Here is a 17,938-nt window from a genome sequence, read left to right on the forward strand (position 1 = left end):
AGAGCAGATGGTACTGCTTGCTTGCCATGGCCTGACTCGGAGCTGTTTGGTGACACAGAGATCCCTCCACCTTGTTCTGCCATCTCTGGCTGCAGAACCCAACACCTTCCCAAGTAGAGAAGGGACAGCAGAGACCCTCGCCGGACCCTCCTGTCTCCAAGTTGAAAGGGGGTTTTTTGGACAAAGAGATTTGAAAATTCTGGTTTGGGGATAAAGGTGGAAGAGAAAGTTGTAACTTTACATCTGAAATGGCACGACCCTGAAATCCAGGCAGTAGAGGCTGTGCTGTGAATTTTCACTCCAGTCCTGTCCCATTGACTGCAGGGATGAGTCAGCACAGGTGGCTGCACACAATCATCTCCCAGCTCCCAAGGAGGGCTCAGCCTTGTCCACAGGGGCTGAATGGCAATATGCATATGTACAAACTTAAATGTTGAATCCAAAATACTTTTTGCTTGTAAGTATGCTGAAAAGATAGATCTATTCTAAAAAGAAAAATAAAGGCTTCATAAAAACAACATCAGCTTTTTTCCTTGCGGTTTGCAGCTACAGAGAGAAAGCACGTGAACACTTAATTTTGAAGCAGGAGGATGAAAGGTTCTTTCAATCCTACAAGCTGATGTGAACACTAAGAGCCAATGTTTTTACTGCCAGACCATAAATACCAAGCTGCCACAGTGTGAATGAAGCCTTTCACAATACCTATGCAACGTCTCACCTCTCCAAAGAAACTATCAGGGTCAAAAAAGAATCAGAGGACAACCCTGCTTTCCTTGCATGGGGATCACCCCTGTCCTCCAGCTCTGCAGGACCAGCTGGAGGCAGGGATGCTGCTGAGAAAGAACAAAACCAGGAGAGCAATTAAAACAGGTTTTACAGAAACACTTTTGGAATAAGGCTGCACTCAGAGTGCAATTTTTCAGCCATTATACATTCAGCAATACAGGCTTCAAACATATTCACAGGGTACACCAGAGATTTCAATTTGGACCCAGCCTTTATCTGACATGAGCTGCTGTTTTTCAGTTACACAATCCAATTCTTGTTACCATGTTCTCTACTTTGGAAGGGAAAAGTCCTTCTCTTTTTAAATAGTTATTCACTTGACTCTTTGAAACCAAATACTTCAAGACCTGAAAAGCTTAATGACATCTTGAAAGTGAAATCACCTGCTTGCAATTTCTTGCCCAAAGTGGGAGAAAAATGACAAAAAAAGTGAAAAGCCAATGAATTTTAAAAAGCATGTCAAAGCTGATCTTCTGCAGTAGAGGAAAAAAAAGAAGATTCACCTGCCAGTCAGCCTGCTCTTACCCAGTTCAAGCCAAACCTTGGCCAAATTGCAGCCCTGGCAAAGGCTGCATGACAGACACTCTGGCAGTGGTGGTCCCTCGCGGGGAGCGTGGCTGCCCGACCCCAGGCACCGACCTCCACTCCCACCTCGCTCTTTTACTTCCACATTTCCAAGCTATTACAGCTGTGCCACCATGCACTTTCACAACCATTTCGTGATGGTGCGGGCTGGGCTGCAAGCCGCAGGCCAGGCTGGGACCTGGGATTCAGGCAGCGCTTCTTAACGCAACACTACCGCACGCCGGCCAGGTGGGACTGGTGTTACCGAAACCACTGTCCTCTTTACAAACACAGTCAGAAATGGTGATGGTGCTGCTCATCTTGTATGTAGCAGCCAGATCCAGTGGTAGAAATGTGCCACTATAGACTTCTCTGCTGGACTCCCCTGAGAAGCTGTGTCCCTGAGCAGGACAGGATAAAATTCCCCTTGCTGAAGACCCTATGCACAAGAGGATCTCATGCAGGAAGTCAGTAGTTAAGATCTTTACCCAGGTGAAACACATGGGATGGAAGGAGAAACATACCACCCCCTCTGAACAGTACAAGCTATTTGGAAATGCTGTTTTAAACACGCAAGCTTCATGTTGCTAGACATGTGCAACCTGTTGTAAAACGTCCCATGCAAGAAGCTATTTGTAATTTGAATTTCGCAAATGTCTACTGATTCCTAGCTCCCAGCAGTATGGTGAGATTCACTGGGAGCAACAGTAGCAATTACTTTATCATGTCAAAGGTCTTTTTTCATCATCATGGCAAGAGGCTAAGCTGCACCAAAGCTGAGAAGAAGCCTCCATCCTTCTCAGACAATGAGTCTCTACTAACCAAACACTGTCCATACTGACTTCTTCCTCAGACGAGGTTTCTTCAGTAGAACAATGAGGTTCACCTCTGATGATAAAATCCAAGTCCCTGAGCCTCAAAAGTGAATTGAGAGCATTGCTAGAGAGGTCTTGATTGAAGAGCAGCATGTTAGCTTATGAATTTTCTGCATTAGCCATCCTGGATTGCTGCTGTATTCAGATTTGAAGATGTTTAAAGAGGGAAGTGGAGAATTTTTTTTAAAAAGCCTCTGTCCTACAGGAGCTGTAGCAGACACTCGTTGTGCCCCATGCCAGCTACGCTACAAGCAGCAGTGGCTAAACTTTCCTGCTATGAGGCACTGGCTCAGCAGCTCTCAGCAAACCTGGGATCTTGTTGCCAGAGCTCCTAAATTCACCATAACGATGTTAAAAGCACTTATGACTTCTGCACCGACTGTGCCTTAGCCAAGCAAGCACCCCGAGTCACCTGGGCTCAGGATGTGCCCAGCATTGTACCAGCAATCCAGCAGCAAAGCCTTCCCAGGGATAATGCACGGGGACAATTTGTCCACAGAATGGGATTTACAAAAAGCAAACCCACCTGATAGGGGATTAAAAAAAAAAAAAAAGCTGAGGAAGGGTGAAAAAAGTCCTTTTCTCTTCAAAGGTTAAGGAAATGCATTCAGGCCTCAAGGACACACACACACACACACACACACACACCCCCCGCTTGAATGAGCCATCCCCTGGAGTTAGGTGCTTTCTCACCGTGCTCGTAGCCACCAACGCTTTACCCAGGCGGTAAAGCAGAGCTCAAACCAGCCAGCAGCTCCACCCGTCACTGAAGTAATGCTCACACCCAGAAAACCACAAGTAACTACTAAGCCTGTAGGGTAGGATGAACGTTTCCTTGCAAAAAAATAGCAAGTTTATCAAAATTATTGTGGGATGTTTTTGTTGTTCTGGCAAAGCCTATTCAAATTTACCAAGTAGGTTTTTTGCCTAGTAAACTTTTGTGGAGCAGGTTCAAAAGACTGTCTAAGAGCAAGCGAGTTTAAAACCAGGACAATGGGAACCCGTTGTACAGATCTTCAATCTGAGCTCCAAGCAGAGTTTATTACCTCCATGTCCCCAGGCTGATGTGATTTCAGTGGTTTTGGGCAGGCCCAGAAACAGACATCGTAAGCAGCTCTGAGAACTTACCTTGTGGACACTTCAGTAAGTCCAGGGGTCACAGGTGGCTATACAATACCTAAAGTTTGGAGTTTTAGAGCCAAAAGAACGTAGGCATTTAAATCCTTGGAGGCACATAGGAAAGGAAACACTGCCTGGTAGAAACACGAACGTTAAAGGGAGGTAAGAACTCATTATACAAGAGAAATGTTAACGGTTGGAAACTACTAGTGTCAAACAGAGCTTTAAGCTAAACAAAATTACCCGTCAGGGTGTCACTGGTTCTGCAGTCATTTACCAACTCTAAAGATCTGACTTTCACTTCCAGGTGGTGGCAACCACAACAGTATCTACTCAGCAACTTCAAGACTTTAAAAACCAGTAACTCGCATTCTTTTGAAGAACGAGGAAATGTTAACAGTGACCTCACTCACTCAGACCAAGCTCCTGAGGGAGGGTGCAGCCCCCCAGGCCCGGTGGAGCTGGGCACCTTGCCTGCAAGAGGTGGGCACTGGTGGAGGGTCTGTGTCACCTTGAGCCGCGGCAGGAGGCCAGCAGCCTGGGCCACAGCAGAGGTGATGGAGGGAGATTAACTGGATCTTCCCTGAAACCCTGTGGCCTTGAGAGCTCAAACCCGCCAGCATACTGAAGGGGGGACAGGCGGTGCGACAGCAGCGGGATGCTCCCTGCCACGGGACAGAAGCTTCAGCTACTGACCCAACCTGGTGTCTAGGGGTGTTTGCTGCTCACCAGGCACTGCAATCCAGGATGGCGTGGGGAGACCCAGGTGTGGACTGGGTTGGCAAGCTAAGGCAGCAGGGTGATCCAGGCAGGAGGGACCTTTCCAGATGCCCCTCCGAGGTGCCTGTATGCTACACACACAGCGTGGGGAACACGCAAGAGGAGTTAACAGGTCTGCGTGCAGTTGCACGGGTTGATCACACTGGGATCACAGACACAGGGCGACAGGTCACACAGCCAAAGTGCTGCCACGGATGGGTGCAGGATCTTCAGGAAGGATGGGCTGGGCAGGTGGGGGAGTCATCGTGGCTGTGAGGGAGCAGCAGGACAGCACGCAGCTCTGGCTGGGGGTGGACAATAAGCCAGCTGAAAGCATGTGGGTTAGGATCAGCCAGGCGACCTACATGGGTGACACTGCTGTAGGTGTCTGCTACGGGCTGTGTGATCAGGAAGAACGACAACTGGAAGAAGCCTCGTGGTTGTAGGCCCTGGTCCTCATGGAGGACTTAAACCGCTGATACGTGCTGGAGGGACAACACTAAAAGGCACAAGCAGTCCAGGAGGTCTCTGGAGTGCTGATAACTTCCTGACACAGATATGGAAGAGCTGATGAGGGGGGACTGGAGCATCTGTCACACAAGGAGAAGCTGAGAGAGCTGGGGCTGTTGAGCCTTGAGAAGAGAAGGCTCAGGGGGATCTTATCAGTACAGGTTGTGGAGTCTCCATCCTTGGAGATACTCAAAACCTGACACCACCACCCCAAGCAACCTGCTCTAGTTGCCCCTGCTTTCAGCAGTGGAGCTGGACTAGATGATCTCCAGACGTCCTTGCCAACATCTGCAATTCTGTGAATTTTAAAAGAATTTTGAAAACACAGAAATGGCTATGTCCTTTTTCATGTCCTCACAGTCGAACCTACCTCTACCAGTACAGTATCAAACAACAAACATACCTGAGCATTGAGAGATGAAGTAATAATAAACAACACACTAGTATAACGCAAAACATTTGTGAAGATTTTAATTGGGATATTTACTGGAAAACTCAGATGAGGACAATGTGGAGCATTAACTCCTCAGTAATTAATTCCACATTTTGCAAAGACAAAAGCTTCAGGAAAGATAAGGAAAACATTAGGAAAACCATATAAAAGTCATGACCAGGACCCGTAACACAACTAACCTAACACAAATCACAGGAGTTGACATGAAGCATATATAGTCTTTACAGTTAACCTGTGCAAGGATAGACACTCTGAAGACAGACTTTTAAATTGAATTGATTTTGGCACCAGTGAAAAAGGATGGCTTTTTTCCCCTCTCAAGCAGATCTACTGTAATGTCAAACAAATACATAAGATTTTAACACTCTAGGTTTTTTCCATAGGGCTTCCTGAACTGTGTGTTTAACTTTGCCAGACTAGCAGGTAGACACTGAAGAGTGTCTTCTCCCCCTTTTACTTCCACACTTGGAAAAGACTACCTTTTACTTTTCTTACCAGAAGAAATGAAAGGAATTCTTAGAATATACTAAGACAACAACAAAGGATGTACATGTAATCCAAGCCTTCAGATCTGCTGAACTATCTATTCATGGTACAGCTTTCCTACCACCCAAATTGGATGCAAATCTCAAAACTCCACACTCATCTGGAAAGCCCTGCACCTGTACAGCTGTACTTTAAGGACAGTTACCTTCTATTACCATATTGAAGACAGGAATTTATTTTTGTTGACTTGCTGTAGCAGAGTTTTATTATAAGCTTAGGGTGTCCTCAGTATGCACCCAATCGTTATAAATGTAGATAATTTGGACACGGGTATTCAGCTCTTCCTAATACCACTCCATTTTGACACATGGCAAGATCCAATTATTATTGGGTCTATATTAAGTTGGCTACATAATAAGGCAATGCATACAAATGTGTGTTTTTCTGAAGCCCAACGTTGCATTCTCTTCTCCAGGAGACAAACCAAACAGCTTCTGCCCTCAGCAGTTAACAAAAACTTAGTCAGTTCTGTGAAATAAATTAACAATCAAGACTGGTTTTACACCTCTAGATTTGTAATTCTGAATTATGTAAACATCTGAAGCCACTACTTAATACAGCTTAAGAATCCAAAGCATTTCTTATAAAACTATATAAAATGAAAAATAAATATCTGTTGCTTGGAGTTCATTCAAAATACTGAACTTCAATATCATTCATTCCTCTTTCAGAGTTCAAAGCACAAACATACATTTACTGTAAAATAACATATGTACTTTACCTAGGGACAGGTATCTTCAAGGAAAAAAAAAAAAGTATTTCACGCATACAAGATAGATTTATGATTTCAGACATGATTTTAATGTTAAAATTCTTGTATGCATAACTATTACAGAGCAACTTTAAGACATCCCTTGATACCTATTAACATAAATATCACCATCTAGTCCAGTAAAATTGTACCAAACTGGCTTTAGTTTTAAACCTGTTCACTGCTAACAGTCAAGAGCTGGGACTCGATGGTCAACTGACCTTCAGAACATACAGATCAACAAAAAATACATTTATTATTGGTTTTATTATTCTCAGGCAGCAAATTCTCCAAAGTCCTTCAATAAACAAACCCATGTGTTACGTTGCTGGTTCTATCTTGTCAATCTCTTCCTTCTTTGGACCCTCCTGTCGGTTTTTGCCCTGTTGCATGGTGTACACTGATGGGCCCATCCTTAAGATCTTCCCACTGCCCAAGCACTCGTCACCCTTGTAGAACACGGCAAACTAGGAGATAAAACACAGGAAGAGTCTTTTCAGCAGCAGCAAACGGCACGGTGAGAAACTGCAGCCTTTGCTCAAGACATGCTGGACAATGAATGTATTCATTTATATTTGTTCTGACCAATTCTCAAAAAAAACAACAAAACAAAACAAAACAAAAAAAGGAAAAAACCCTCTTAGGATCTGTTGGCTCACATGAGTGTAAATATAAGCATGTAAGGGGAAATTCCACTGTGAACTTCATCTTCTCAGCTCAGATCACTTCTCTTAAGTGCATCTCTCTGTTACAAACAGCTCTGACAATTTGTCTTCTCATGCGTCCCATGGGCCCCCAAGTTTTGGGGAGGGAGAGGGAGGGTAGAACATATGCTGGGAGTGGGCATACAGAAAAAGTTCAAGAACCACTGGTTTTCGATGTGATGGAGTACCTTTGCATTAGCCGTGTTAAAAGGCATCCTTACACAGTCCCCTTTTCTCAGTACTGTTCCAGGACAATGAAATTCACTGGACACAGATCCTCACTAAAGAAATTTGAACATTAAAACCATATTAAGCAGCCAATTACCAAACTAATGCCTTGTTAAATCTACTTCTTGAAGACAACAACAGATTCCATTTCTGCATATACAACTGATTACCAGAGATATTTTCATGTATTTCTAAAACTTGTAAGCCAGTTTCTCAGGCTATATGGATAGCAACAGACCATTTAGAACTAGAAACAATCTCCTTCAAAATAGTTGATGAATAGTCAAAATGGAGCTAACTGCTCTCACATGCAAATAAATTGATTATTTTGCTCCAGCTAATAAGAACACTACCTTGTTTTATTAGCCAGATAAGCCAAAACACACAAAAAAGGAAAGAAAACCACTTCTAATAACTTACCTGCCCAGGTGCGATAGCTCTTGCTGGCTTCACTAGCGTCACCCACACACTCCCATCTTGGTTTAGAGTCAGCACACAAGGGACTAAAGCAGAAAATGACCAAACACCTGCTAGTTAATCCTTAAGTTCACATTAAAAAAGAAAAACCTTCATAATTAGGTTAAACACATATAAGTCAAGATACTACTACACAGAATTGTTTTATAAAGACACTACAGAAACAGAAAGGCAAGCCAAAACATTTCAACTATTTCTGCAAAACTACACTGAACACACTACCACAGTTTCACAAACTAAGTAAAACAAAAAAAACAAAACAAGGTTTGATTACCCAATGCCATCTGGTGCCGAAACCTGAAATGACATTCCATCATTTTATCTCTAATGAGCTCTACAGGAGGCTCCTCTGCTATCCAGTGCACTCGGTTTGTCCGCAATAGATCTCTGTACAGAGCAGGGTGATCTGTTGATGGTGCCTTAAAACACAAGGTTTATTTAATGCTAATGTTTTTGCCAGAGAGTGTATAACTTGTGAAGTAAAGCATGAAATATAGAAGAAGCATCAAGCCATATCAAAATGAAGGCAAAATGAGTAAGAAAGCAAGCATTCATTAGCACTTAATCAGCTTCCAGGTGAAAGCCTTTAATGAAAAAAATAGGCTAAAGCAAGCCTGAATTATTTGTCAGTGTTCTAAATCTCAATCACGTTCCTTCTTGTATTCTTTTTTTCTCCAATCATATTTCTGCCTTCTTCAGGGTGAGTTCAGATGTCTACTGCCCTCCTTATCCTACTACAAGGTGCTACCTCCCTCTTCACCAATGTCTCAACTCAACACCTCCCCAACAAAGGCGTTGCACACACACAACCTTACCGTAGAGCATTAAAAAAATAATTCTTAGTTGTCCTCCCTGTTTCCTCTCAACTGTCTTTTGATTATGATTTCCCCCCCCCAGGCACATCAACAAGTAGCAGAACACCGCATTATACTCACATCAGTATCAAATAAGAATAACAACTGCATGAACAGCCAGAAACATTAACAATGCTAGCAAGCTGCAGAGCTCCCAGTCATCTCACATGACTAGTCATTAAGACACCAATGATTTCACAGTATTACATATATTCTGCCTCAGTTTTCAAAATGATAAAACTGTATTACTGGCTACTACTCCTTTTACTAGAAAAAGAAAGTAGCAACACACAGTAAAACAAAATAACACACATTTTATATACTGTGCCATAATAACTACAATAAAAACCTCATGTTTTAAAGTAGAAAATGAGCTCAGTAGATTGGCTGATTCTTTTCAGTATTTGCCCTTTGTTTGAAAAAGTTCTATGCCAAAATCTAAAACAATTTTTTACTCAAGAAAAGCCAGTTTGGACAAGATGTTTCAAATCTGCTGATGCTGCACTAGTTGGTTCTTGTTTCCCTCAAGAGGAAAGCCAAAAATTCTGCCTAGGTTAGAAACACATTCCGTACAGCGGGAGTCACAAAATGCCTGCATTAGTCATTTGCAATACCAGTGTTAATTAACTCACCACAAAGACATCTCCGGTGCTGACATCTTTGTCTACAACGAACCAAGCATCCTTCAGGCCTGCTAGTCTAGCCCTCTGGCCTATTGTGTAGAGGAACCAACCTAAAGAAACATGAAAATGTAATGCTGCTAGCAACCTTTAATCTTTTACTTTCAGAAAAATACATTAAAATCACTTCCCTAAAACTCTACCACTAAACAAAGAATAACATATCAACTAAACAAATAATAACAAATCAAGTTGCCTCAGAGAAGCCTGCCAATTACAAACTAAACTAACATCTACTTGAAAGTTTTCACCTGTACCTGAAGCACATGTTTCAAACTAATCCATTTCAATTGTGGTATTCTTACAGTTTATAAAAAGACAAACATTTCTTTATTTTAGCTTCGATTCGTGGTTTTGCTACCACTCAGTCTTACCAGCTTCCCTTACTTTTATGTAGTAGTAGAACATCCTACTTCCATACATTATTTGTGAGAGGAACTAAGTTCTGGCAGCTAGAACTGAAGAAAGAGCAAAGGAAGGACACACAGAAGGAAAGGAAAAGGTAAGCTGCCCATGTTTGGCAATGTCCTACTGTGTATCACTGAGGTGCATGGTGTATTTTTTCTGCAAAGTTTAGATACTAAAGAATCTGGAACCAAAGCACAATAATTGTGAAAAAATTACATAAACAATCGTCTCAGTATTAAATTAACAATCACTTAGTATCAATAATAATTATCATTTACTTTCTTGCAACATGGAACAAATAAGCAAGAATCAGTTGTAGTTCAAGGCTCTACTATTGTATAAAGCAAGTTTTCCATGATTATTAGAGTTAGCAAACTGGGAAAAACCTGTAGATGAGTTTGGAATTCCACAAAATTTGTCCCTCCAAATATAAGCAGTATTGTTCCATTTATCTAAAAGCAGTTAAGGTGGATTAGCCAATTACCTTTGTGTGTTCCCATCACCTTCTTATCTTCAACGGAGACAAAGTTACCTGGTTGAGGTTCTAAATACTACCAAATAGGAAGAGATTGTTTAAGTCAGAAGATGGCCCAAAAAACCTCCCAGCATATTTCAGGTTCTGTCACTACATTCTCATGAAGTTGGAAAATAGCTTTTCAACAGGCAAACTCTGCCCAAGCAGTTTACTGCCTCTTCCCTGATGCTGCTTTAGAGAGAAAAGTAGGAAGGGCAGTCCCTATTACCAGTAATTCTGGGCTTCACTCCCCCATCCTCACTTACGCCAGGGGACAGCAGGATTCAGCCAGTTGCCTCTCTCACATCCCAAGCACTTGTCAGAGCCTGGCAGGTATAGGAGTGTGAGTTCACACATTCCTTTTGCTACAGAACATGACTGCTTGCTGGTAGAGGGACAAGCTACTTCCTACAGGCGGTTGGCATTAGCTTCTGGGTAGGCTTGGGACTGCAAGGGGAAATGGGACAATTGCAACTTAGTGTGGGCCACAAGCTGTCAAGAGATTTTTCCATAGACAGTGTTACAAATTACTACTGAAAATCAGAACAGAACATAAAGATTGTCATAGATTTAATGTTACTCACCTCAAGAAGGAAATTTTCAAAGTTTCTTTCACCAATGAAACAGACTCCCATACTCTGAAAAGAAAACATGGTACTGAATCCATAAAAGCAGAGAAACACATTTGAAATAATCACAGAATCACAGAATGGTTTGGGTTGGAAGGGACCTTAAAGATCATCTAGTTCCAACCGCCCTGCCACGGGCAGGGACACCTTCCACTGGACCAGGTTGCTCAAAAGCCCCATCCAACCTGGCCTTGAACACTTCCAGGGATGGGGCATCCACAGCCTCTCTGGGCAACCTCTGCCAGTGCCTCACCACCCTCACAGTAAAGAGCTTCTTCCTTACATCTAATCTAACTCTACCCTCTTTCAGTTTAAAGCCATTACCCCTTGTCCTGTCACTACAGGCCCTTGTAAAAAGTCCCTCTCCAGCTTTCTTGTAGGCCCCCTTTAGGCACTGGAAGGCTGCTATAAGCTCTCCCCGGAGCCTTCTCTTCTCCAGACTGAACAACCCCAACTCTCTCAGCCTGTCTTCACAGGAGAGGTGCTCCAGCCATCTGATCAGCTTTGTGGCCCTCCTCTGGACTCGCTCCAACAGGTCCATGTCCTTCTTACGTTGGGAGTTCCAGAGCTGAATGCAGTACTCAATGTCTATTAATAATCTATTAATGATGTCTATTAATAATCTGTCCAGGATGGATTTTTCTTCCCTATGTATCCCAAACTATGCTAGACGTCTCATAAAATAAGCAAAATCACAACACCTGCTCCAACATATGTAAACTAATTCTATACAGCATCAGCGAAAGCCATAAGTACAGAAGAGAAATAATAGAAAATAGAACACATGTTCAATAAACACATTAATCTTGGTGACTACATTGTACGTATATTAAAAACAGAAGTCTCTTTCAGATTAAAGTACAAAACTAACACAAATTATATACTAATGGTATGTCTCTTGAAAACAAACCCTCCATAAACAAATAGGATTTCCTTTTCCTTTCAGTTACTGCCTACATTCTTCAAACAATCATTTAAACAACCATTTATGGTGGATGAATATAAACATTAAAAGTGATCAAGATAGCATCAGCAATACAATTGCTGCCTGCATCTTTTTTTTTTAGGATCAACCCATGAAGTGTTATTTCTCAGCCAGGAAAACAGAACTTTTTATTTTAAAAAGTAACTGTGGAAAAACAGTATGATCCAATTTCTATAAAGACATATTGAAAAACAATTATAGTGAGGAAGCCTTTATAACCTACGGAAAATAAAGACCAAAGGCTTCTCACCTGCTGTAGTAAAGAATGCTTTCCTTAAGGCTCACAGTATCCTACCACATTGACCTTCGCCTTAGTTCTTCTGAGATACAATGGTAGACAAATTATCTGCAAGCTAAAATACACAACTAACCACAAGCTCATAAAGTATTTTTAAGCAAGTAGACAGCTATAAAACTGCTTCCCAAGCTATTCTATTACAGTGCTCAGAAACAGCTGAGCTGTCAGAGATTAAAGTTCAAAAAGTTCAGGAAAGTCCATTTTAGAGAGAAATACAAATCCAAAGAGTTTAAGTGTTACCATGCCTCTTTTTTCTTTAGCACATGATGAAGGCCATGTTCTGCTGCTATCTTCTTTACAAAGTTTTTTGTTAAATCCCCTAATGGGAAAATGGTTTTCCTCAAAGCGTCCTGCGAGATCTGACTGAGAAAGAAGGTCTGGTCCTTAAAGAGGTCAGCCCCTTGAAGGAGTTTCACAGCTGCAAAGTGCAGAAGACATAAAGCATTTCAGCATAACCCCCTCTAATAGTTCAACTTCCTTTAGTATTTTGTATGAAAACAAACATTTAGTTTTATTCTTTCCAAACACATGTTAAAACCAGCATTTTTCAGGTTTTTCCAAATCTAATTGAAAATGTTTGGGTATCTTCTCACCACTAAAAAGATCTAAAAGGATTCTGATTTTCTACAACACAGAATCTTACAAAGTCTTACATTGCCTCATCTATTACAATACTGCAAGTCACCGGCAAGAACATCAACAACATGAAATATAAAAACAGCTTCACATTTCACGTGAAAGAGAGAATGAACAGTCAAATATCTTAGAGTATACTTTTCTTAAAAAAAAAAACATTCGGTTTTACCATGAAATGACACTACTATAAATCAATGATTTGAACAATCAGTAGAGTTATTCCCAATACTCAGGAGAGAAGAGTTTGAATTTATTCTTTAAAATAGATTAAGTCTCCTGATTGCCCAGATGAAATAAAAATGGTATAGTTTTTCAGTCATGTTCTGTCCACTCTCTTTAAGAGCTAATAGCTCTGATGTGGTACAAACTCTGCTGATCTGTTTCTTGACCCAAAGGAACACTAACTACAGGCCAGTAGTTCAGTCAAAACTAATAATACAAAATCCCAATAACGGGGCAGGAAGCCTGCTTAAAACATCACAAAATACTACAACTTTCTGGAAATTATATTAAAATAAAGTAACAAATAAACCCCTTTGAGTCCAGAACAAACAAATGAAAACCAGGAAGCTGTAACACAAAAACATCACCTTGGCAGCTTTGCATAGTGGTAGTTTGCAAGTCCCCTTTCCCTTCGGGTATACTGCATTTCTCATTATACGTCAGAGCTTCATCCGAGTTACTTTACTGCATTACAGCCCACTGCAGAGCTATTTGGGAAATTTCTACATTGCCATCCAAGCTGTGATGGTGCCATGCAGAGACATACCCAAAACAGCATTAATCAAGCTGGCTCTGGTACTGATAACAAGAGAACCACTGCAGTGCAGAGATCAACCACTGGCACACTATTTAAGTGAAGAGCAAAACCAGCACTACTGCTACTCATACCTTTGCTGACCTGAGAATTGTAGCCTTAAAAACTTTTCAATGGCAGTGTACACACAACCTTGATCTGCCTGGGAAAACCAGGCTTCTATAGGAGAACAGAGAAATAAGGCAGAATAGTTGAATTACTGAATGAAAACCTGATTTTTTTTCCAGTAAAATAAAATACAGTCCAACTACTGTAGTAAAGTAAGTTACTAATTTTAACATTTCAAAGCCTTAATTCTAAAATTACACTTAAGCATATCCCCATGATGAGGTCCATCAATACTATAAACTAAATAGCCAAAGAATACATTCCCTAAAATAGAAGAAACATATAAACAAATTTTTACGTAAATCATGGAAATACTAGATGAAGATTTCTTGAAATACTTCTGCAGGGTATAGAAGATAGCCCTGTCTCTTTAATCCACATTATGGCTCCTCCAGAATATTGATTACTCCTGAAATGCTTATTCTTACCGCTGGACCTGGATTAGAACTTTTAAAATAGAAAATGTAATACCTGACTAGTCAGGGTAATTTTCAGTAATGTAAATCCCCTGTTTTGCCCAATCAGTCTTCTACAAAGGCTGGAGTTTAAATGGTAGTCATTGCAAGTAAGGTAACAAACTTCTCTGATTCTGAAACACCAAATATAATTTAAATTTCTCTTTCACATCCAGGGTGAAATATGCAATGAAGAAACCACTTACTATTTCTAACTTCAAAACGGTTTCTGAAAAGCCTTTGTGGTCTTTTGATATGCTTCTGTTGAAACACTTCCTCATCCTCTAGTGAGGTCCTAGCATAATGCCCAGTAGCAATTGCATCTGCTCCTATCAAGAAAAAAAACCCAAAACACAAAGGCACATGCATGAAATTCACAGTTTAAAACAGCAATATAAACATCTAGGAAAAAAACAGGAAGCAACGAAGGAAGAAAACCTATGGAAGTCTTATACTGATGATAATCATACTCCTGCTACATAAATAATGTATACTTTTCATTGGCATGCTAGAACTTGTGCTTTTGTCCTTTAAGGACCACATACAAATGCAAAACCTAATACTCAGGTCAATATATGTCCCTGAATTAAATGTGCTCCTACATAGCAGCAACCTAATCTAGTGGAAGATAACCCTGCCCATAGCAGGGGGGTTAGAAGTAGATGACCTTTAAAGGTCCCTTCCAAACCAAACCATTCTATGATTCTATACGTAAAAGCAAACTTAAAAATAAATACTTTGCAAATACTGAAATACTGCCACAGAGATATGTGCATTAGGCATGCATACGAATTCATGTTTTTCCCCACCTTTTCAAGAGTTTGTATCCTTTAAGCACTTCCACAGCACACATGCTGCACTGACACACTTGAAAATGCCTTACCAAGGTTATCCATAGCATAATGAAGAAAGTAGTTGAATTTGATGTGTTTGTTACACACAATATCAGGATTAGGAGTCCTTCCCAATTCATACTCTTTTAAGAGGTCACTGTAAAATAAAGATTCAAATGTATATATAGACAATATTAACACTACATAATACTATCCAAGACTGGTCGATCTGTTTAAACATGAGAACTTGAGACTCAGTCATACTAGGCATTTTATGTAAGAAATAAAATACCCAATAGATTTTAACCTGTAAAAACAAAGCTTGGAAGATTTTCTCCAAAGTGCACTGAGGACATGGTCAAATGATCACTCACAACCTTGTAACCTTATTTTATTAAATTAATGTTCCCTCAGGGGAGACATGACTACCCACTGAGCACTCCCTACTCATCTCTTATGAAATACTTACTTTCAGAACTAAAGAACACATTTTTCAAAGTGACAGTGCAGTGGAGCACACACCAGGAGTTAACTGTGTCTCAGCTGAAAGGACAGTAACTTAATCTACAATAACACCACCACAAGCAGTCATGGGGCTTAATTTTATAGAGATGTTTTCCTGTCTTTTTCTTTCTCCTTCAAGAAATCCAAGCAGTTTCTCAAAGTCATGCTGTACTTTTACACTGTTGCATAACTAAAGCACTTAGCATTATTTGCTTTAAAACACTGAAATAATAACTAATGAAATTAAACTAGCATACAGTGATGCACCGAGATATCAAAAGGCCTGATCCCTGCCTTATTTTGCTTATCCTCAGTAGTCACTCAAGTCAAGAGGAACTGAGGACATGGACTGGAAAAGGATCCTGAACTGTACTTAAAAGAACACCAGCAACCCCACTACCAGGTTTTACTCTTCACCATCTGAAACAGAATCAATTGCTTCTTCCTTACCATGTTATACTTTACCTTCATAAAGAGAAAATAAAGCAACACATCTTTTATTTTGTCCAACTACTTTTTAACAGTTCTGAATTTAACAATTTATACTAATAATTAAATCACCTGGGTCCACCCAGAGCTGCTTCCCTCTCACTGGCTCAGCACTGTACTCTGATGATAACACACTACTCCTTTGTAAATACTGCAAAAGCACACTGAAAGTTTTATTAAAAAGTCAGTGTAAAGCCAGGCTCACGTCAGTTCGCTAAAGCACAGAACTGCAGAAAAGGCAATGAAGGATGCCTACTGAATCTCTCTGATGTAAAAATGCAAAACGGACTTTGCACAGACTATGGGTAAGATAAGACCTGGGAAAGTCCTCTTGATAAAAGGTGGGTTTTGATGAATGACCCTTTAAAGAGAGACTCCAGAGGAGGAGTAAATTCAAGCTCAGTGATGACAGTAAAGAAAAAAAGATTCTGAAACAAGCAAATATACTTGCAACAGATTGTCTGGGAACACTGTACTAATAAACGAGGAGAAGCAGAAGAAAAGCTGATCTTCTACACTCTTTGATTCACTGTCATCTACAGACTCCTTCCACCTCCAAGAGTTTTGATAACATTTATTCATTCTCTCACACCGAGAGGAAAAAATGGAGTGAACTTTCCCAGAACAGGGCTGTTTTCCCCACTGACTGTACAAAAGTCTTCTGCTCAACCTGATGTCATTTCACCATGATGTAGAAGTACCACAACTAGGTTATTCCTCAGTTTCTTCTAAGACAAGGTAACAACAGCACTACTTAGAGGGAGAAGATGAAGATCAGGGAATGACTTTTACGTACTTATGCTGAGTAAGTAACAGAGAAATTATGTTGTTATACCAATACTTCCCCTCTCCTCCTGCCTCCCAAGAAAAGCTCTCAGCTTTTCTATGCAGAATTTTCTTCCCTTTAAGTGGAACAAAGTCACAGAAAATCTGGACACTCTCTTTAGAGAACAGTTTCAAATTTGTTAGAAGTTTAAAGAAGCAAGGCTAGTTCATGATCACTTTGTGGTAAACTGGATTCAGTACATATTAATTTAATGTAAAACGCACTGCATAAATTACACAAACTGACAGTAATAGCACCCCACTAAGTACTTTTTCTCACGCTGCAATAAGATTGGGACAGTATGTGGGAAGCAGAAGAAATGAGCTGCAACAAAGCAACTGCTAGACACTTATAATCTAGGGAGAAAGCACCTATTAATTTCAAAAATAACAAACCTATTAAAACCAACACATACATTCTGATCTTAACTATCAATGAGAGAAAAAAAAATTCCTCCCATATTTAAGAGCCTTCAGCACTTTCTCTTTGTACTGACAATACCGCAATAAATCACCTTTGCCCATTATCTGTCCGTCCTCGCTTTTCACAGCAACATAGTACTATACTAATATACTGAAAGGCCATCTATTTTAAACGTGTTTCTACCTGAATACTTCATTCCAATATTCTTTCACGTAGGAAACCTGGTGAAAAGGAATATCGAGCTTCTGACAAACCCGGTAAGCATCTTCGCAATCTCTGTCAATGGAGCAAGCTCCTTGTTCATCCAGAGGGTCCCAGTTCTTCATAAAGACACCCGTCACCTGGTAGCCTACAAATGAAGGTAAGAACGACTTATGAAGTCAAACTCCTACAGCCTCGACCCAAAACCTGTGTTTCAAGACTTGTGTATGTAACCACTTCTTTCAGAAGATGTGAGCAGTCCTGTGCTAAGCAAGTATCCTGTGAAGTTCTATAGTACAGTTCTTGTATGACCTTTTTTTTTTGCTTTAGCCAACATAAACCCAACCTCCTCCAGCAACCCAACACGACGGTATTTCATAACCCCGAGTTCCGCCCACCCCGTCCCCGCCTGCCGCCCGCCGAGGTGCCCGGCTCTCCGCGGGGCCTGCCCGGGCCCTGCCCGAGGTGGGGCCGCTCCACCGGCCGCAGGAGGCGGCGGAGCGCG

At 40.9% G+C, this 17,938-nt stretch overlaps 1 protein-coding gene across 2 annotated transcripts; it reads right to left on the minus strand.

Moving 5' to 3' along the window:
• Positions 1-5,236: 5,236 nt before the first annotated feature.
• Positions 5,237-17,767, minus strand: TRMU (tRNA 5-methylaminomethyl-2-thiouridylate methyltransferase). 2 transcript variants are annotated; one of them, XM_010580859.1, is made up of 10 exons: positions 17,416-17,767; positions 15,041-15,147; positions 14,364-14,486; positions 12,387-12,559; positions 10,814-10,867; positions 10,200-10,266; positions 9,260-9,360; positions 8,048-8,192; positions 7,717-7,799; positions 5,237-6,831 (listed from the first exon to the last, which is right to left on the minus strand). In XM_010580859.1, the coding sequence occupies exons 1-10, from the start codon at positions 17,556-17,558 to the stop codon at positions 6,685-6,687; spliced, it is 1,143 nt and encodes a 380-aa protein (XP_010579161.1). In that variant the 5' UTR covers positions 17,559-17,767; the 3' UTR covers positions 5,237-6,684. The 2 variants fall into 2 exon arrangements, with proteins under 2 accessions (XP_010579161.1, XP_010579160.1); XM_010580858.1 differs by having other exon boundaries at positions 10,814-10,886; positions 12,382-12,559.
• Between the last annotated feature and the right edge of the window lie 171 nt (positions 17,768-17,938).

Source organism: Haliaeetus leucocephalus, unplaced genomic scaffold, assembly GCF_000737465.1.
Source record: "Haliaeetus leucocephalus isolate CR32 unplaced genomic scaffold, Haliaeetus_leucocephalus-4.0 Scaffold751, whole genome shotgun sequence".
Lineage (NCBI taxonomy): Eukaryota > Metazoa > Chordata > Aves > Accipitriformes > Accipitridae > Haliaeetus > Haliaeetus leucocephalus.

Coding starts and splice junctions, on each gene's coding strand:
- TRMU (XM_010580858.1), bottom strand. CDS start 17,558: ATGAAGAACTGGGACCCTCTGGATGAACAAGGAGCTTGCTCCATTGAC. Junction 12,560..14,363: donor CCGTTTTGAAGTTAGAAATA/GTAAGTGGTTTC, acceptor TGCACTTTGCAG/CTGTGAAACTCCTTCAAGGG. Junction 8,193..9,259: donor GCACCGGAGATGTCTTTGTG/GTGAGTTAATTA, acceptor TTGTGTTTTAAG/GCACCATCAACAGATCACCC.